Source organism: Camponotus vicinus, unplaced genomic scaffold (genome assembly GCF_025532165.1).
Source record: "Camponotus vicinus isolate PSW18456_S1 unplaced genomic scaffold, iyCamVici1.0 SCAF_4, whole genome shotgun sequence".
NCBI classification, from domain to species: Eukaryota; Metazoa; Arthropoda; class Insecta; order Hymenoptera; family Formicidae; genus Camponotus; species Camponotus vicinus.
In genome coordinates, this window is record NW_028141976.1 from 18794553 (window position 1) to 18814169 (window position 19617).

The 19617-nt window shown below is 29.5% G+C and overlaps 3 protein-coding genes across 8 annotated transcripts in view; 2 read left to right on the top strand and 1 right to left on the bottom strand.

The window, feature by feature from the left end:
* Glurb (metabotropic glutamate receptor B) overlaps positions 1-3537 on the top strand; it is a 149944-nt gene extending 146407 nt beyond the window's left edge. Inside the window, exons 12-16 of the mRNA XM_083096054.1 lie at positions 169-335; positions 887-1257; positions 1639-1790; positions 2158-2362; positions 2454-3537. Of these exons, the coding sequence (XP_082952180.1) occupies positions 169-335; positions 887-1257; positions 1639-1790; positions 2158-2362; positions 2454-2701 (1143 nt within the window). The 3' untranslated portion in view covers positions 2702-3537. The remainder of the gene's footprint in view (positions 1-168; positions 336-886; positions 1258-1638; positions 1791-2157; positions 2363-2453) is intronic.
* The window catches only part of Csn7 (COP9 signalosome subunit 7), a 95298-nt gene extending 85467 nt beyond the window's left edge, over positions 1-9831 (bottom strand). For 2 of the 6 annotated variants that reach the window (XM_083096056.1, XM_083096057.1), the window contains exons 1-3: positions 9655-9830; positions 8524-9185; positions 8247-8418 (exon numbers count right to left, since the gene is read on the bottom strand). In XM_083096056.1, the coding sequence (XP_082952182.1) occupies positions 8247-8418; positions 8524-9171 (820 nt within the window). In that variant the 5' untranslated portion in view covers positions 9172-9185; positions 9655-9830. Of the gene's footprint in view, positions 1-6919; positions 7330-7402; positions 8419-8523; positions 9186-9654 lie in introns of those variants that run through there. The other 4 variants (XR_014438249.1, XM_083096059.1, XR_014438250.1 and 1 more) reach the window with 4 other exon arrangements.
* A 6679-nt stretch (positions 9832-16510) lies between these two features.
* LOC145970669 (uncharacterized) lies at positions 16511-19612 on the top strand (the record flags this gene model as incomplete). Its single annotated transcript, XM_083097538.1, has 2 exons — positions 16511-16926; positions 16987-19612. Coding segments are annotated over exons 1-2 (3042 nt in total), but the record flags the coding sequence as incomplete, so codon positions are not given.
* Positions 19613-19617: the final 5 nt, after the last annotated feature.

A 19617-nucleotide genomic window follows, 5' to 3' on the forward strand; every position in this document is an offset into this window, starting at 1 on the left:
TCTTTTAGTATCTTTCATAATCTAATTTTCTAAAGCTGACAGCTCGAGTGAAAAGAATAATATATTAAGAAAAATAAATATAATTTGTATCTCTAACTGCAATAATTGCGTCATATATCTTATATGTCATACGTAATCATCTGATTCACGTATCTTTTGGGGAAACAGGTCACGCTATTTGTCGGCGGCGTTTTCTTTAGACATAACGACACGCCTGTTGTACGTGCATCTGGACGAGAATTATCTTATGTTCTTCTGTCAGGAATTTTACTCTGTTATCTCGTCACATTCACTTTGATACTTAGACCCACGGACATTGTCTGCGGTATTCAAAGGTAAATAACTATAAATCTTTCAGAATGTATTCTATTCTACAAGTATTCCGACGTGATAGCGTTTATTTCTCTGTTCGTATTATACAAATTGTTAAAGTTACTTTAGAATAAATACATAACTAAATTACAATCTTCGTGCAATTAATTAACTATCTAATTAAAATGATACAATTAACAACTATCTAATTTTAATAATTTTTCTAGTTTTATATGATTTATAAATTATATTTATAAATTTACATAATAATCTTTCAAATTTTCTTTTTATTTTTTTATAATTCATGTAATCCTCTCAATGTAGTATAGTAAAATATTTTTAAAAGTAAAATATTTTTTTTCTTAACGATGTCTGAAACCCAACCAGTGTCTAATAATTTAGACGAACGTAACGCGATAAAAAAATTAGAAAATTGAATTTTTATATATTAATCTATAGAATCACACACACAGAGTTAAAAACATGAAATATACACAGAAAATATCATTTCTCAATATTAAAAGAATATTTGTTAAGAAAAAGCGAAGATATAACTTTATATCTCTGCTGACAGATTTGCCGCAGGCTTCTGCTTCACAGTAGTATATGCGGCATTACTAACAAAGACCAATCGAATCTCAAGAATCTTCAATGCCGGAAGCGCGAAAAGACCATCCTTCATATCACCTCGATCACAACTTATTATCTGTGTTGGATTAATATTGGTGCAAATCTTAATTACCGGAATATGGATAATCATCGATCCCGCCATAGCTATGCATCATTACCCTACGATGGAGGACAATTTGCTTGTTTGCAACAATTATATCGATGCCAGTTATATGATCGCGTTCGCGTATCCTACAATATTAATAGTCGTGTGCACTATCTATGCCGTCCTTACGAGAAAAATTCCAGAAGCCTTCAACGAGAGCAAGCACATTGGTAAGTTTAATTTTTCTGCTTCGCACATATACCACGTTAAACATATTTTTATAAATATTCACACCATATTATGTGCTGTTTTTTTATAATTAAATTAAATACTTCAATAAAGATTCGAAATAATGATGGAAAACTTTAATTTTATAATATTTATTTGCAATATGCAAATGCAACAATGCATTATGGTCGATATATATTCTAACTATATAAAAAAATAATAAAGAAAATATTGATCGAATTGTAAAACTAATGAATTCGGTCACGCAATTACAACGTAATTATAGTACGAAAAAGATTAGCTGAAAAATATTGCATCTTTTGTACCTAACGACTATTTAACGAAGGGAACAGCGTCATTAAGAAACAACGTCTCTAATGTAGGTTTAACAATGTATACGACGTGCGTTATATGGTGTGCTTTCATACCTTTGTACTACGGTACCGGAAGCAACGTTGCATTGAGAATTACTTCGATGTCGGTCACAATCAGTCTTTCTGCGTCTGTAACGGTGGTTTGTCTCTTCAGTCCAAAGGTAAAGCTTGATTATTAAAGCTTGAATATTTAAAAATGCTCGTATTTCAAAATGAACGTTCCAGATTACAAGATTATCGCAATTTTGGAATCTCGAATATATTATGCCTAGTATTTAAAAAAATCTCGATTTAAATTCAAATTAATACAGTTGCAACGTATGCAGAATATTAAAGATTTGTATTTTTGTTAATATTTCTTTTAAAATCCTCGACGAAAAAATAATTTCTGAAAAATAAAATTTAGCTTAAAATTCTTTTTATATAAAAAAAAAATAAAATGGAACTTTAATTATTGAATCATTGGGCATAAATTGATTTTTGGTTTTTGCTTAATTTATTGTAATAACGTATTGTTTATACATGCAGCTATACATTATTTTAATCCGACCTGAAAGAAATGTGCGCCCAACCGTAAGGCCTAATCTAACGAAAAGTACAGCGATAACCGCCACAAATGCATCGACTATGATGGGTCCAGTGACGGCGACAACAGTTCTGACAGCTGCAACTTGCGATCAGAATAAAGCACTCAAAAAACATATCGCTATAGACTGCTCCACTCAAAGTGAGTGTAAGTATACTTTCGAATTTTTTTTTATAAAATATGATTATCATTTTAATATTAGTATTTTCGAATTCTTATTATCTATTTTTGTTCACAGGCTACGAATTGCAATTAAAGGATCAAAAGAACGTAGCATCATTAGCAACATATACTTCGCGATCAACTCAAACGACTAACAACGAAAAGGAAGGTACGGCTACTGTGGCGATTAGTGAAGAATCGCCGGATGTAATCGCGTCTGTGAATAATAAAGAATCAAAAAACAGCACGATTATGACAAAACGACTTAATAGCAATGCAAGGATAGGTAATGGACCGCTTTCTCAAAGTGATCTCTCTTTATAGCGAAAGGTAGAATTATCTGTAAAGAAAGAGAGAGAATCCGTATTAACTGTTAATTTAAAACCAATCTCGAAAAAACCTGTCATCGTCTGATTTATTCTTCATATATACGATTGGTACTACGTCAATGTATTTTTCAACGCAAAAGGCACAAAATATCTATTTTAAAAATTGTTTTAGAAATTATTTGTCATCGGATGTTTCTCACCAAAACTTGTTAGCAAATAACAACTATTAGGCAAATTATATATATATATATATATATATATATATATATATATATATATATATAAATGTATGATATTATACTTTAAATTATTCATTAGAATAGAGCAAAAGTAAAGTAAATCAAATTTATTACGCGTATCGTACACATATGATATGCCAAATACACATGTAGGTCATAATGCACGAAATGTCATAAGTCTATAATCTTAAATTAAGAAAAAAAGCGTAAGAATGTAATAAACTTTAGAGTTAAAAAATGTTTCATTAACTAATTATGCAATATAATGTGCGCGAAAAGTAATTTGTATAATTAATAAATAGTGCATTTCGCTGTCATGTCGACGGCGTATTATTAATAGATATATAACAGCTCGATATCAATTCTGTAGGAATTATAATTTTAATGAAGACAAGATTTGTTAAATTAATTTTATTCTTATGCATATTTAATGAATATAAGACAGATGTTAAAGCGACAGATTAAAGCGTAAAATTCTCTTGTTTATCTCTTATATAAAAAAAATAGTTCAAATTTTAATTGATAATTATTAAACACTAACATTTCCAAATGTAATATAAAATGTGTTAAATATTTTAACTACATAATATCTTGCTAAAGATAAAGATTTCTTCTTTCTTGATTTTAAATTATAACTTTCCAATTCATGAAAAAATTGAAGAGACTAACCTCTCCCCTTTAAAGATTTTTTAAAAATTGTTTAAATCCCTTTCAATATTTTTATTTTTTGTATATTTTAACATATAATATGTATTAATTATGAAGAAATTCTGCATCATCCTTTCATATATAATTATAAAAATTTGGTATCGAAATATATCATTTTCGATATCATTTGTCATCAAATATAACGAATGCTATGGAAATTTAAATGTGTATATATAAATCTCTGATTTGACAAATTAAAAAATTTTCCCGTTTAAAGCAGAAGAAATTTTCTGATATTGTATCTAGAGATACAATATCCTAAAATTTATTAGATAAATTCGTAAGTTTTTTAAGAATATTAAAAATAATGTTCGTATTATATATATATATATATATATATATATATATATATATATATATACATATATACACATATACAGGGTGACCCATTTTAACTTAGGCAGCCAAATAACTCGAAAAATAAGCAAGATAGAGAAAAATGTTTTAGACAAAAGTTGTATGGTTTCGAGGGGGCCATAAGATGGTATCATTGGTTTGACCTTGAAGAGTCATTTGAAGGTCACGTGAAGGTCACTTCAATTTTTTTAAATGGAACATCCTATATATTTTTGTACATTCTTGTAGCTCATCTCGAGAGCTTTCCAAAACACTATAATTAAGTACATTTTCGTTAAGTACTTTTTGAGTTATGAGGCTTGAAATAATTTCTTAATTTTACATAAACCGTAAAATATCTTGTAAAATATTCATTTTTCGATTACCTTACCTTAATAGTTTTATGTACAAAATAATGAGAGGAATCAATTGGTGTAAAGAAAACACATAGTTGTTTCGAAGAAAAAATATGTAATTTGCAATTAACAATTCCATATTTTTTCTTAAAAACAACTATGTGTTTTCTTTACACCAATTGATTCCTCTCATTATTTTGTACATAAAAGTATTAAGGTAAGATAATCGAAAAATGAATATTTTACAAGATATTTTACGGTTTATGTAAAATTAAGAAATTATTTCAAGCATCATAACTCAAAAAGTACTTAACGGAAAGGTACTTAATTATAGTGTTTTGGAAAGCTCTCGAAATAAGCTACAAGAATGTACAAAAATATATAGGGTATTCCATTTAAAAAAATTGAAGTGACCTTCACGTGACCTTCAAATGACTCTTCAAGGTCAAACCAATGATACCATCTTATGGCCCCCTCGAAACCATACAACTTTTGTCTAAAACATTTTTCTCTATCTTGCTTATTTTTCGAGTTATTTGGCTGCCTAAGTTAAAATGGGTCACCCTGTATATCAATAAACTTCTCATTTAATTAATTATTATAAAATAATTACTATGAAAAAAATCAATCAATTTATTAATAGTGCATTCAATCGGATTTTACGATCAATCGAGTATTTAATTATTTATAAATATACAATATACATATACATACATACTACACTTATATATCATTTATTTACTGGAACTTTTTTACTTTTTTTAAATAACAGATTATCTTCAATTTATGTTATTTATGTAAATAGAAACATAATTATTAAGTATATGTACCTGTAAACTTCATTACTATTTATTTGTATAATTCCTCCGTATATGCACAAATGCTAATATTAAAGTACAGATGTATTAATTTTAAACTATTACATTTTTTTCTTTTTTTTTTATTAGGCTTTAGATATAGATAAAAATATTTTGATATTGATATTTGATAGTGATATTTTTTTAAGCATTACTCATATTTAATCGTTTGTCATACAAATGATTTTTATAATTTCAATATATATATATAAGCAGTAGAAAGATATAAATATTAAATTATTAGAAAAAAAGTTTCAAATGTGCAATTTAGCACTCGTATATATTATCGCACGTATCAAAAGAATTTTTTATCATAATTTTATGTACATTTTAAAAATAAGTAGTAATTTAAGATTTATATAAAAAGATCGAAATTATATATAGAAATCAATATGAAACAATGCAACAAAATATACCTCGATGGATATTCGAAGTATATATATATATACATATACATACTATATACACATATATACTATATACACATACACGCGCGCGCGCACACACACACATGTATACATATATGTGTATGTGTGTGTGCATATACACAAAATAAATTATAGGTAATTGTACATATAATACATACATGTAATACCATAAATACGAATTTATTGTCTTAGCTCGTACCAAATCTATTGAATTATATTCTTTTGAATTATGAAAAAACGCGTGATTATGCAATGTGTAAATTCCATGAAATGCAATGCAAAAATACAATGTCAAAAATGATATATATATATTATTATATATATACGTATATCACGCGATCTAAAGATATTTTAAATACATTACAAATTTTAAAATATAGAGAAGAAATAGTATTAGCATAATGTATCTATTAGAATAAAAGTTACAAAATAAAATCGATGATATAATGTAACCACTGCATACTATTTTCCTTGCCATAAATGAATTTTACGAGAAAAAAAAAGAAATTCTTTAATCATTTATTTTTTTAACGTATATCAGATGCGATTTACAAAAAATATGAAACAATTTAAAGATGCTATTTTTAAAAGCTATAAAAGTTACAAAAAGGACGATACACTCTAACGTCAGAATCATAAAGAGAAAAAGAAAGAGAAAGAAAGAGAAAAGCGAGAAAAAAAAAGAATATCTAAATGACTTGCCACAAGGTTGCCATCTAATCCATTCTCGATTATTTTCAACTGGTTTTATCGACTATTAATCAAACGGATCAGTAGCAGATCTTGAAAATTCTGATTAGCTATATGATTTATGACTTGTATTTTAAGCTCTTATAATCATATATTGAAAAGGAAAAAATACCATCGTACGATTATAATTTCTCACTAACGAAGGTAATTGAATATGAAGAAGAAATTTTACAAATGTAAATATGCGTACAGAAAATTGTGTATATATATGTATACACACAAAATTTTCTGTACACATATTTACATTTTTGATATTTCTTCTTCATATTCAATACAAGTATATTCTTTCGTCAGTGAGAAATAATTTTAATTATATATATATATATATATATATATATATATATATATATATATATATATATAATTAAAACAATATTTTAATAACAATAATTTTCTCTTTCCTACAATGTTAGATACCTAGTTACACCATTCTTAAAACCTAACATCAGTTTTCTCTAACAGGTGAAGGAAACAAGGTGAAGAAGACGAGACAAACGTGAGGGAAAGAGAGACATTAAGGTTACAGAAAAAAGCTTCACTAAAATATATTATCCTTTTATTCGAGTAGCAATTACAACGCTCTTCAATAGACGGCTGACATTTTTTTTTTTTTTTTTTGCTAAACTACATCAGTAGTATACCTTGATAATTTTTTGAACATACAAGATTCTTCAAAAACGACCTTTTCGACTAGTTATGCGTCAATAAATTGTTTAGCGATTATAAATCCTTACAAAACGAAAATCTGTAAAGTCTCAACGCAAACAGTACGAACGATAATATCGTTGGAAGTACACGTAAGCATCGATCAACTCGTCACAATGGGCATACCGTTTTATGTGATTTCTGGCAATGGGTAGGCACGTATGCATTGATAAATATGCAATGCATCTTGCATTATTTATCAAATTTTCATCTAGAGTCAAATCCTAATTAAATTCTTCACGCCCTACAAACATAAAACATGATATCTTTGGTCTAAAAAAAATAAACAGATATATCACAAGAATATTCAAGCTTACCTACAAAATTATCTTTGTCGCAAAGAAAAGATTCATTGTTTTCAAATGCTCGATGTAAAGACAATCGTCACATATATCTCGCTAGGTATACTTTGTACGTATATATTAAAATTCTTAATTTGGTATAAATAAATAAATGATTAACTCCGTGAATAAATGATAAATTTGGTATAAACAACTACCGAAATCGTTTATACAGCAAAAATTAACTATATTAAATATTTGAAATAATCACAGTAAAAGTATGTATATGTGTATATAAAATATGTATGTGTATGCATATTACTGATTCCCTAAACACACATTGCTATTAATAAAATAGAAATCGACCTCGGTTTTTCTGAAAAATTCTATATGATGTATATGTGTGTCAATAAATCATTCTTATAAATATATTTTAATAAGAAAAAATATTCTTGATTTTATTCGCTATTAGCATAATTACCATAAACATTACATAAAATTGAATAGTCTTACATATTTGTATACTGTTTGATATTATAAATATATTTAGTGTTCTATAAAATATTATTTTTCTACTCTAAAAATCTCTATTAATTCGATATTTTTCAGATACATAAAAAGTTTTCAATTTGGCATGAATAATCCGTTGCATGTAATTTTAATATCATTATTCTCTTTTCATTCATCATTCAATATAATCTAAACTAAAAGTTAATACAAAAATGTTTGAATGTTTCCATCACTTTCAATTCGATTATTTAGTCTCGATTTTTTACAACAAATTCGAAGCGTAAAATCCGATTCAATGAACAAATATATGATGCAAAGAATGCACATTGTGCAAGAAAGGACTATTGAATTTATGTCTTCCAAAACTTACCACTGACTTTGATACATTTGACCTTCTGTAACTTCTTCTTCTCCGATAGCACCGGCATAGCTTCTCTACTTGATTCGCTTCCTCCTGCACCAGAACTACCGCCAGCCACATCAGCTTCTTGAATGCTACTACCTCCTGCTTGAGCTGCGAGAGATTTCTTTATATTCGTAATCTAAACATAACATAACAAAAAAAATCCATATTGTAACTAGTTATATATATAATTAAATCTAACAATTTATAGAACAAATAATTAAAAAGGAAAGATAGAACTCACATCTCTCTGTATTCTTTCTTTGTGATAAGTAGCTTTTTGTTTTTCAACATTAGCTCTAGATATTTGATCCTCGATACAAGATAAAACAGTATCGCACGCTTCACCCCAAGCAGCTAAGGTTTCAGCTACTACACCAGTATCACCTGGTCGTACATCTCGTCCTAGACCAGCATAATCTACTTCTAATTGTGAATTTTTCTGATCTAATTTCCCATGAATTATATCTGCGTATATTGCTTCAATAATTAAATCCTCTAGATCTCTAACATTCTTTATATCTAGCTCTTCCAACAATACCGAATAAGGTATACATTTGTTTTTTGTAGCAAGAGTGACAATTGTAAGGTGTTGAAGTTTCTTTTTTTGTGTAGGAGTTAATTCTAACACTTTCTCTTTATTATCCAAATAATCTTTATAGGTGCCATATGCAAACAGATTCAAAGTATTCCAATATTGGACATAAGGTCCATTCTCCAACTCTTTGATATTTGGCATATCCAATAATTCACCGAAAACGTGAACGCCAGGTGTTTCAACAGCTTGCCTTATGAGTTCTATGGCAGCAGCACCTTTTGCAGTTTTTGCAAGCAATACAAACTGCTCTAAAGGATTATTGGCTGATTTCTCAGTGTTATTCCCACCAGTCATGCTGATGATTGATCCTATAATATATGTACGAATAAAATACTCCTGTATATATAAATAATAATTTGTCACAGAATATATATATATATATATATATATATATACACAAAGCCATTAATGCCTTAATATATGAATTTAGACACATGTATTTACAGATACATATATAAGAATTGAATATATGCATATACTTGGATATGTTAATAAATTCATATATTAAAACATTTATTATTAATATCTCTCTATCTCTATGTATCTAATTGAAAATAATGATAGATGAAATTGCAAACATTATATGAAAAAATCTTGTCTTAGTAACAGAACTTAGTAAATTGAAAACTCTCTCGTGTAATTATTTAATTTTAAAAAGTTGAAAAATTCACATTTGTGTACTGCATTACATGCGCAACGAATAAACAGCATGCAATGTTACGAGAGATGTATAATCGAGGTTAAATATTCCATAATAACGTAACAAATCTAACTCACCTTTACGTTATTAGATCCTGACGAACCTTAAAACTGACCACAATTTTTGGCACCGTCTAGGAGACTCGAGTTTTTTGAATTATGAAAAGATACAAAAGATGACAAATGCACACCAACAACACCGATAAGTGCGAGAAATATCCTCAGGGCACTTCACTCGTCACAAATATTTCGAATCGTTTGACCAATCAAAATGAGAAAAGATCTCTTCGTCCTTATTGGTTAATCAAATGATTTAAATTTCTGGTGCTAAGTAGAATGCATTTTCCATAGTGATATTACATCTGCTTTTCAATTGATCATCACATAGAGAATTTCTAGGGATCGGAAAGTTTCTTGCAATAACAGCCAATCAGTATCTTTGACCAGAGAGACTGAGAGATGGCCCGCTTTTAGGTGATCTGAAAGCGATACTCCCTCTGTGGACATGAACTACAAAGTCAATATCCATGTTCTCGGAGGGTAACATATAATGTGCACAATTTCTGGTTTTGTTCCGTGCTATGTGCACGAAATGCCGGTAGCACTAGTGCTATATAGCAAGACGCTTAAGTATATATTTAAATTAGTAGTAATAAATTATTCAATCGCGAAAGATACTGTAATCTTCCAATGTAATGTTAATGTAAAGATGAAATAAATATTTTTCTATATATTCTATATGTATAGTCATATTTATATATTTTTATTTACAAAACACAAAATGCCTACTGTGGGATAAAAACATTTTTAACCGTATTTCTATAAATCTTCTTAATTAGCAGTAAACTGATCTTTGATATTTATCAATCATTTTTTTAATTATTTAAAAATTTAATTATTAATACATGTATAGAATTTGTCAAATTAATCACTGATTCTTCTGATGTTTTTATAATTAAGACTCGAAAAATATAAATGTTGCAAAATATTTTAAGTCTCTTCCTTTATATAAAATATAAAGAATTCATATGTTCCATTTTAATATAGCTAACATTATTTTTATATATTTTTATTATTATTTTCATACCAGCATAATATTTTTCCAGCATTCATAATATTTTTATGCTTAATTCTTTATATAATACAATGTACTAAATTATAAAATTTAATATAATTACAAAATAGTATTACTATTAATAAATAGGTTGTATGCATACTGTCTTTTAGTTTCTAATCATTTCCAATCAAAATAATTTATTACACGAAAATGTCCAAAATATATGTATAATATAAAATTTACTAAAAATTTACTAAAAATTTTTACATAGTCCAGACGAGACTGATCAGTGAAGATTAATTACGCGACATTTATTACTAATAATAGATATGCAATAATAGAATTTAATAAGTTTTATATAACGTAAATAATCGTGATCAAAAGATCATCATTAATAAAATTATTGACTGTTTCTTCGATTGTAAAAGAAAGTATTTGCATTACTGGCGCATTTTGTATAGATTATCAAAGGAAATATTCAAAATGAAAAGATAGAATAAACTTCGAAATTAATTAAATTACTAAATAAATCACGATTTAAAATTCGCGAAAAAACGCGACGAATAAATAAATCGACAATAATCGGAATATTCGATTGCGAGATACGCATAATTTTTATAATATGATAATCGAAACCATCAATAGACACGCGTGCGATATAATTATTATCACACAAATGATGACAGACGAAGATATTTTGGCAAACATTTGTGATCCGTATTGTTTACGAACATAAAATTCACTGTTCGATTTATTTGCGATTAATACGCGACTTTATATGAATTTCATGATTGAGAATAAAATACATATCCTATTTCGCGCATGATTAGCTGAATAAGATAAAATCAGCTCTATAAGCTTTAAAATATAATTAAAAATCGCGTTGTGGCCACGTTTAATAGAAAATAACGAAACGAATGATTTTCAAAGTCCCTCTAATAATCGATGTAATTGTAGAGTTTAATAAGATTTAAATAATCACGTAAAGAATCACGTTTAAAACAGTCATTAATAAAGTTATCGATCGTCTTTTAAATTATAGAAGAAAATATTTGCACTACCAGCATTTTGCACGAACTATTAAAAACAATATTCAAAGACGTGGAAAGATAAACAAAGCTTGAATGTATAAGTCAACGATTAAATTATAAGATAAATCGCGATTTAAAATTCCCGAGAAAACGCGACGAATAAATAAATCGTTAATATTCGGAATATCCGATTGTGATATGTATACCTTTTATAATATAATAATCATAGCGCCTCAATAGACATTATAATCGCGCGCGATATAATTATCACATAAATGCGAAAATATTTTGACAGACAATTTGATATGAATTGTCTGTAATATTTACGAATACAGTACTCACTGTCCGAGTCAATTGCGAATCTTTATAAGATAAATCGCGACTCGAATTCACGAGAAAACGCGACGAATAAATAAGTCCATAATATGCGGAATATTTAATCGCGATACGTATAATTTTTATAATATAATAATCGAAGCTCTCAATAGACACGTGCACGATATAATTATCGTAAATATAGAAAATATTTCGACAAACATTTGAGGTCTGTAATGTTTGTGAATATGCAATTCATCGACCGATTTACTTGCGAATTTTTATAAGATAAATTGCGATTTAAAATTCGCAATAACACGCGACGAATAAATAAATCGATAATATTTAAAATATTTAATTGCAGATACGCGAGTGACATACCGATAATCCGATAAAAAGAGGAGCGATCTTAAAAATGGAGAATGATTAACATCTTGTTTCTACATCAGATTTCGCAAGATCAATCTGCGAAGAAAAGTTAAGCGATCCATTGAACGTCGGGAACTTCACTGTAGGAGGGAATGAATCCTGGATTTTCCGGACTATTCCCGATAACAATCAATTCAGTAATAAATCAACGACAATCATCCCTCGTCATTATCTTCAATTCACGAAATTGATATGCACATCAAAAAACATGTTCTTCCATTATTAAGAAATATATTTCTTTATTGAAAATTAAATGGATATAACAACCTTTTTTATTGAAATGTGATTATGAACGATTATATTTATAAATAATAAAATACATGCATTATTTGGATTTTGTGTTAAATGTGCGAACACATAATTTGGGGTACCGTTCACGCGCGCGAGACGAATCAAACCCGATATCAGCAAGATTTAAAAAATTTCAATTCGAACAGTGTGCAAAATAAAATAAATCAAATAATTTTAAACAATTAATTCTGGATTAATTCTCTAGATTCTTACTCTTATAACGTTTAAATTAATAATTTCTTTTCTTTTAATCAATATCTTACTGATATAAAGGTACCCATTCGATTTGTCTCGAAATTTTTAAGTATTCGCACATTTTATGTAACATTCATGTATAATTTCGCGTATATATAATATATAACATTATTAAAAATTATAAAAATATTTTGGATACGTGAATTTGTGCATGTATTTTATTATACATATATATAAAATGGTATATACCTAAAAACTAATATCTCAAAATGGCGATGGATGTCCAATACCTGCAAATAGTTTCTTAAAAGAAACTAAAAATTAATGTTAATATCCCCAGCACCTAGAAATAATTTTTCAAAAGAGACAAATTATATTAATTAAAAATATATTCGTTCATAATCATTTTTATCAAAAAATTTATACAAATTTTTATCAAAAAATTTATACAAATTAATTACAATATGAAATTACTTGAAAAATTAAAATTTATACACAACGCTATATCCATATTTAATCTACTATTAAATCTTTCTGGCATTATATATATAGACAATAAGACAATAATAATACCAATCCTAATAATGATAGAACATTTTTAACGAAGAAAAGAAAAGATACATTTCTCTCATCTAAATATATATTATTTAAATTAATTCGACGTTAAAGAATCGTATCGTCGTTGAATTACTACCGAAATCATTGCTTTCGGAAATTGTCAGGAAAACCTGAGATTAGTTCCTTCAATCTTACAATAAAAATTCCCAATTTTTAACAGGGCACCGAACTAAACGTCGCGAATCTTACAAGAACCGGTGAGAAATAATTCTCCATGATGAAAATCGTTTCGACTCCTCGGCGGTACGAGCCACGCAACTTTCATTTATTTAACGGAAGGAACAATGATAACTCTTTTATTAAAACGATAATCTCGTCTAAGAACGCGAAAAAGAACGCGAGACAAACACGGTATTTTCTCAACGGTAATTTATTAATTTATTTATGAATATTTTCCGATACGAAAAAAAACTCGTAAATACAAATATAACTGAAAAAACAAATTATTAAATTCATAATAATTAACTCGCGATTCTATAATATTGAAGGTGATTGTTAAATTTTGTGAAGCTAATATTTAATCGTTGACTTATCACATCGAATCTTCACTCTCTTATTCGACATTTCTTTATATTTAATTAGCAATATTTAGGAATTATCTGACGAGAGGGACAGCGATAAAATTCTTCTGTTAAAATGATAATCTAGTATAAGGACGCGAAGAGAACGCGGAAAGAATACGGTATTTTCGCAATCATAATTTAATAATTTATTTTAAGAATATTCAGTTCCGCGCGATATGGAATTCATAAATAAATAAAGCTAACGGAAAGCATATCATTAAATTTATAATAATTGACTCGCGATTCTGTAACGAAGGCGTCCGTCAAATTTTATAATGCTTATATTTTAATCATTAATTTAGCATCGAATTTTTACATTTTATATAAAAATTTTCCGAATTTATTAATGACTCTTTGACATGAAAATACAAACAGTTACTCTTTTATGAATATTCCAAAAATATATACTACAGAAACAAATATTTTAATTTAATGAACTACTATTATGTTAATTACTATTATGTAATCATTATACGTATACTTTCGATAATTTTTCGTGTAATTTACATAAGAATTTACAATCGTAAATACAATTTCATATAATATAATTATAGTCATAATTGTATTGTATTTTACAATTAAAATATCAATGTTAGATTATAATTAAAATACAATTATAACTATTTATAATTTACAATTTACAATTTACAAATTTATGATGCTATCTATTTCAAATAATAAAATATTCAAATATTTAATAACATCGATATAATAATTTGATATTGATAGCATTTGTATTTAATATTATATTTGATTTAATACACATATATTTTTAAGTTTTAAAATAAAATATAACATGTTAAGATTTCTTAAACATTAATAATTATGCAATTTCTTTAATATTTCTGAAGATAATTTTGATAATTTAAATTTCACTTTTAAAACATTTTTATTTTTAAAATATGTTATATTTATTTTTACAACGCTTTTAAAAATAAATTCAACTTAATGAAAATAATTTTAATTTACCCCTAGGATTATTGGAATATTAAAAGAAAGAATGAATCTTACTTAACAGCCCTAACAACCTACTATTAAAGGATTCTAATAATTTTAATAGCTCTAACAATCCTACTATTACAGAATTCTAATGATCTTAAGAGCCCTAACAACCCTAATATTAATAGAAGAATTCTAATGATTTTACTTAATAGCCTTAACAACCCTACTTCCTGATTAACTAAAATTATTCGAGATTTGAGGAACCTATCTCTAATCATCACCTCACCTAAACCACCTCACCTATATATTTTAGTCACGTGCCCTAACCGCGTGCCCTAACCGCGTACCCTAACCGTACTTTTCAGGCCAGTTGAACCTACCTTTCGTTGATCCTGGCCACTTTACTTCTCGATCTCTAATCAGAGATCGAAGAAGGAGATAATTACTCCTTCTTTTGCCGGATAATTATCGGCAAAAGAGCGTAAAATATTTACGCTTATTTAGTAACGATCGTTAAATATTGAATATAACTTTATTTTAACTGAAATAAAGCCAAATTAAGGTAAATGGCTATAACTTCGTCAGCGGATATAATTTCGTCAGGTCTTCTTAAAATTAAATAAATCGCGAGATTGCTTAATTTATTTAATTTTAAGAAGGCTTGACGAAATTGTATCAGCTGACGAAGTTATAGCCATTTACCTTACTACAAATTTCTATAAATTATATTTTATAATAAAATATAAAATTAATGTGTGTATTTATCATATTACAAATTATTTAATTAATTAATCATTTGGCTTTACATTAAGTTAAAGTAAAGTTTAAAAACAATATCTATAAACAAATTCTACGATGGATGAGATATGAACAATTAGAAGATAAGTGCGTATTAGACTTCCGGTTGACAGGCGATAGAGGAAAGTACTAGTAGTTTAGAAGGAAAGTAAAAGAGAGTGAAAATTGTGTAAAAAGAGGAGCTGAGCCGAAAGGAGAGTGAAGTGAGTGAGCAGAAGATAAAAGGAAAACGAGGAAGTGAAGAAGAAAGAGGAGGTGACGGGAAAACAGAAAAATCAAGGAAAAAGTCAGAAGGCGGCTGTAGAGGTTAGAAATAACCTCAAAGGAAAAGCAGAGAAAGTAGGGAAGAGAAGCCGGCGAGGATAGTCGGTAGGTAACAAAAGAGATCAGGAAGAAAGGTCAGAAAGTTCGAAAGGAATGCAACAGATGGCGAAGGTGGGCAGACCGACGGGAAGCAAAAACAAACCGAAAGAAAAAACGTTGGAAAATTTCGGGATGAGCAGGGACTCAGAGGCGGATACAGAAAGGAAGATAGAAGGAATAATGAGAGCTTGCAAAGACGAAACGGTAACAGAAATGAAAGAACATTTAACGATGGTGATGGAGGAGATAAGGAAAGAAATGATGGAAGAGATAAAAAAACAAATGACGGAAGAAAGGAAAGAGAGAGAGAAGAATGGTCGAAAGAAAAAGGAATGCTGGAGAGAAGAATAGCAGAACTAGAATGGATTAATGAGAGAAAGGAAAGGAACGAGAGGAAAAATAATATAGTGATCAAAGGAGTAAGTTGGAAGACAAAAAATCTGGAACAAGAGATAACGGAATACATCAAAGAAAACATAGAAGTAAACGTAGAGATAAAAAGAGCGAACAAAATTGAAGTGAGAGGGAGCAAGGAGATAATAATTGCTGAAATAAACAAATGGGAACAAAAGAACAACGTGATGAAGAAAAAGAATAAATTGAAAAAAGGAATAATAATAGATAACGACCTAACTAGGAAAGAAAGAGAGATACAGCGAAGACTGAGAGAATTAGCAAGAGAAGAAAGAGAAAAAGGCGACGGAAGAGTAAAAGTAGGATACAAGAAAATATATATGAGAGGAAAATGGTACAGCTGGAATGAAAAAAAAGAACAATTGGAAGAAAGAGGAGGAGGCAAAGAGTGAAGGCGCGATGGACAAAGAAAAGAGAGAGGAGAAGAAGAGGAAAGAGGCCTAAAAATCTGCTTCTGGAACACAGCTGGAGTAATAAACAAATGCGAAGAGACATGGAAATACTTAGAAGAATTTGATATAATAGGCTTAACTGAAACATGGCTGGAAGAATACACATGGAACAAAATCAGAAACAGATTGCCAAACAAATTCGAATGGTTCTGTATTCCAGCAACCAAAGAAAATAAGAGAGGCAGAGCCAAAGGAGAGATAATGACGGCAATATGCAAGGAACTGAAAGGAGTAAAGGTAAAAGAAATTAATAAGGAGGCAATGGAGATAAATCTAACGCATAATAGAAACAAATGGAGAATTGTAACACTTTATAGCAGAAATATCGAAGAAATTCTAGAAGCAATAATGGAGGAAATACAGGAGGAAAAGGAGAGCCATCTCATGCTGGGAGGAGATTTCAACGCGAGAACGGGAGAAGAAGGAGGACCGGTAGGATCAGGAGAGGAGGAAGAAGAAGAGAGAAGAAGATCAAAGGACAAGGAGATAAATAAAGAAGGAAGAATATTGATAAACAAATGCAGGAAAAGAGGCTGGATGATTCTTAATGGCAGTTATGGAAAAGAGGGAGAATGGACGTATATCGGGGAACAAGGAGCGTCAATCATAGACTACGTAATAACAAATGACAAAGCTATAGAAGAGGTTAAAATGGTAGGAGAAGGAAACAGGACTGAATCGGACCACATGCCAATAGAGGTGGAATTGACGGGGATGGAAAGGAAAAGAGGAAAGAAAAGTGACATGATAATAAAAGAGAAAAGCGTTTGGACGGAAGAAGGAGTGATGCAATATCACGAAAAATGCGAAGGATGGCAATGCACACAAGAAGAGAATGGGCGGATATGGAAAGAATTAGAAGGGAAAGTAAATAACTCGATTACGAAAATCAAGAAGAAGATAATACCATGGAAGTTCGGAAAAAGAGAATGGCACAGCAAGGAATGGAAGATGAAGAAAAGGGAGCTAAGAAAGACACTTAGGAAAGTGAAAAGAGACAAGATAGACAGAGAAGAGTATATTAAAAGAAGAAAGGAATATAAAATATGGTGTAAGGAAGAAAAGGAGAAACATGAGAAAGAGGAAGAAGAAAGAATAAGATTAATCAAAACAGAGGCAGAAGCATGGAGATATATAAACAGATACAGAAAGAAGAGAGAAGGAGTAGATGAAGAAATAAGTACGGAGGATTGGAGACTACATTTCATGGAATTACTAGGAGGAACGGAGGAGAGGTGGACAATAGAAGAGAAGGAAGAAGAAAAAGTACAAGAAGAAAGGGAGGAATGTTACAAAGAAGAAGAAGAAGAAGAAATAACTAGAGAAGAAATGATAGAACAATTAAAGAAGCTGAAAAAAGGGAAAGCACCGGGAGAAAATGGAATAGAGAACGAAGCATGGAGGTTAATGCCGAAAGAAGTAGGGGAAGTATTGTTTAAATTGTTGAACAAAATCTGGAAGGAAGGAGGAATACCGGAGGAGTGGACCAAAGGGATAATAAGCCCAATATACAAGAAAGGAGACAGGAAGGAGGCGAAGAACTATAGGGGAATAACACTAATGGATACGGCATATAAAATATATGCTAGCATACTGAACGGAAAGATGAAGAAGGTGGCGGAGGAAAGGATGGAGGAGGGACAATTCGGTTTCAGGACAGGAAGAGGGACAACAGATGCAATCTTCACACTGAACTACATAGTCAACAGAGAATTATCAAAGAATAAAGGTAAGATCTTTGCCTTCTTTGCAGACCTCAAAGCAGCATTCGACAGAGTGGACAGAGCAAAACTAGGAGAGATGCTGAGGGAGGCAAGGATCGGAGAGAGACTGAGAAGGAGAATTATGGAAACATACAAAGAGACAAAGAATATAGTAAAGGTTGGAAATAGAAAGTCCAAAGAATTCTGGACGAAATGCGGAGTCAGACAAGGATGCCCCATGAGTCCAACATTATTCAATATATACATAATGGATCTGGAAAGAGAAATGAAAAAGGAGCAAACGGGAGGCGTAGTGATAGGAAAAGAGAAACTATGGTCGATAACATATGCAGACGATATTGTGTTGATGGCGAGAAGCGAAGTAGAACTTAAAGGGATGATGAAAAGATTTAAAAGATACATTGACAAGAAAGGATTAACCTTAAGCGCAGGGAAATCAAAGGTAATGGTATTCGAGAAAGGAAGAGGACGCACAAAGAGAAGAGAATGGAAATGGGTAGAAGAAGAAATAGAAGAGGTAAAAGAAATGAACTACCTAGGTTACATTATGCAAAAGAACGGCGGAGCGGAGAAACATATAGTAGAAAGAATGAGAAGAGCGATGGTGGCGATGAAGCAGACCTGGAGCATAAGAGAAAGGATATTCGCGGACGACTACGAAAGAAGAATAAAGATGTTTAATGCGTTAGTAGGAAGCGTAGCTCTATACGGGGCAGAGATATGGGGATGGGGAAACGAAGAAAGGATGGAGAAAATAAAGAGGAAATATATAAAATGGATACTGAAACTAGACAGGAGGACACCAAACTACATACTGGAAGAAGAAACAAAAATGAAGGAACTGAGAAC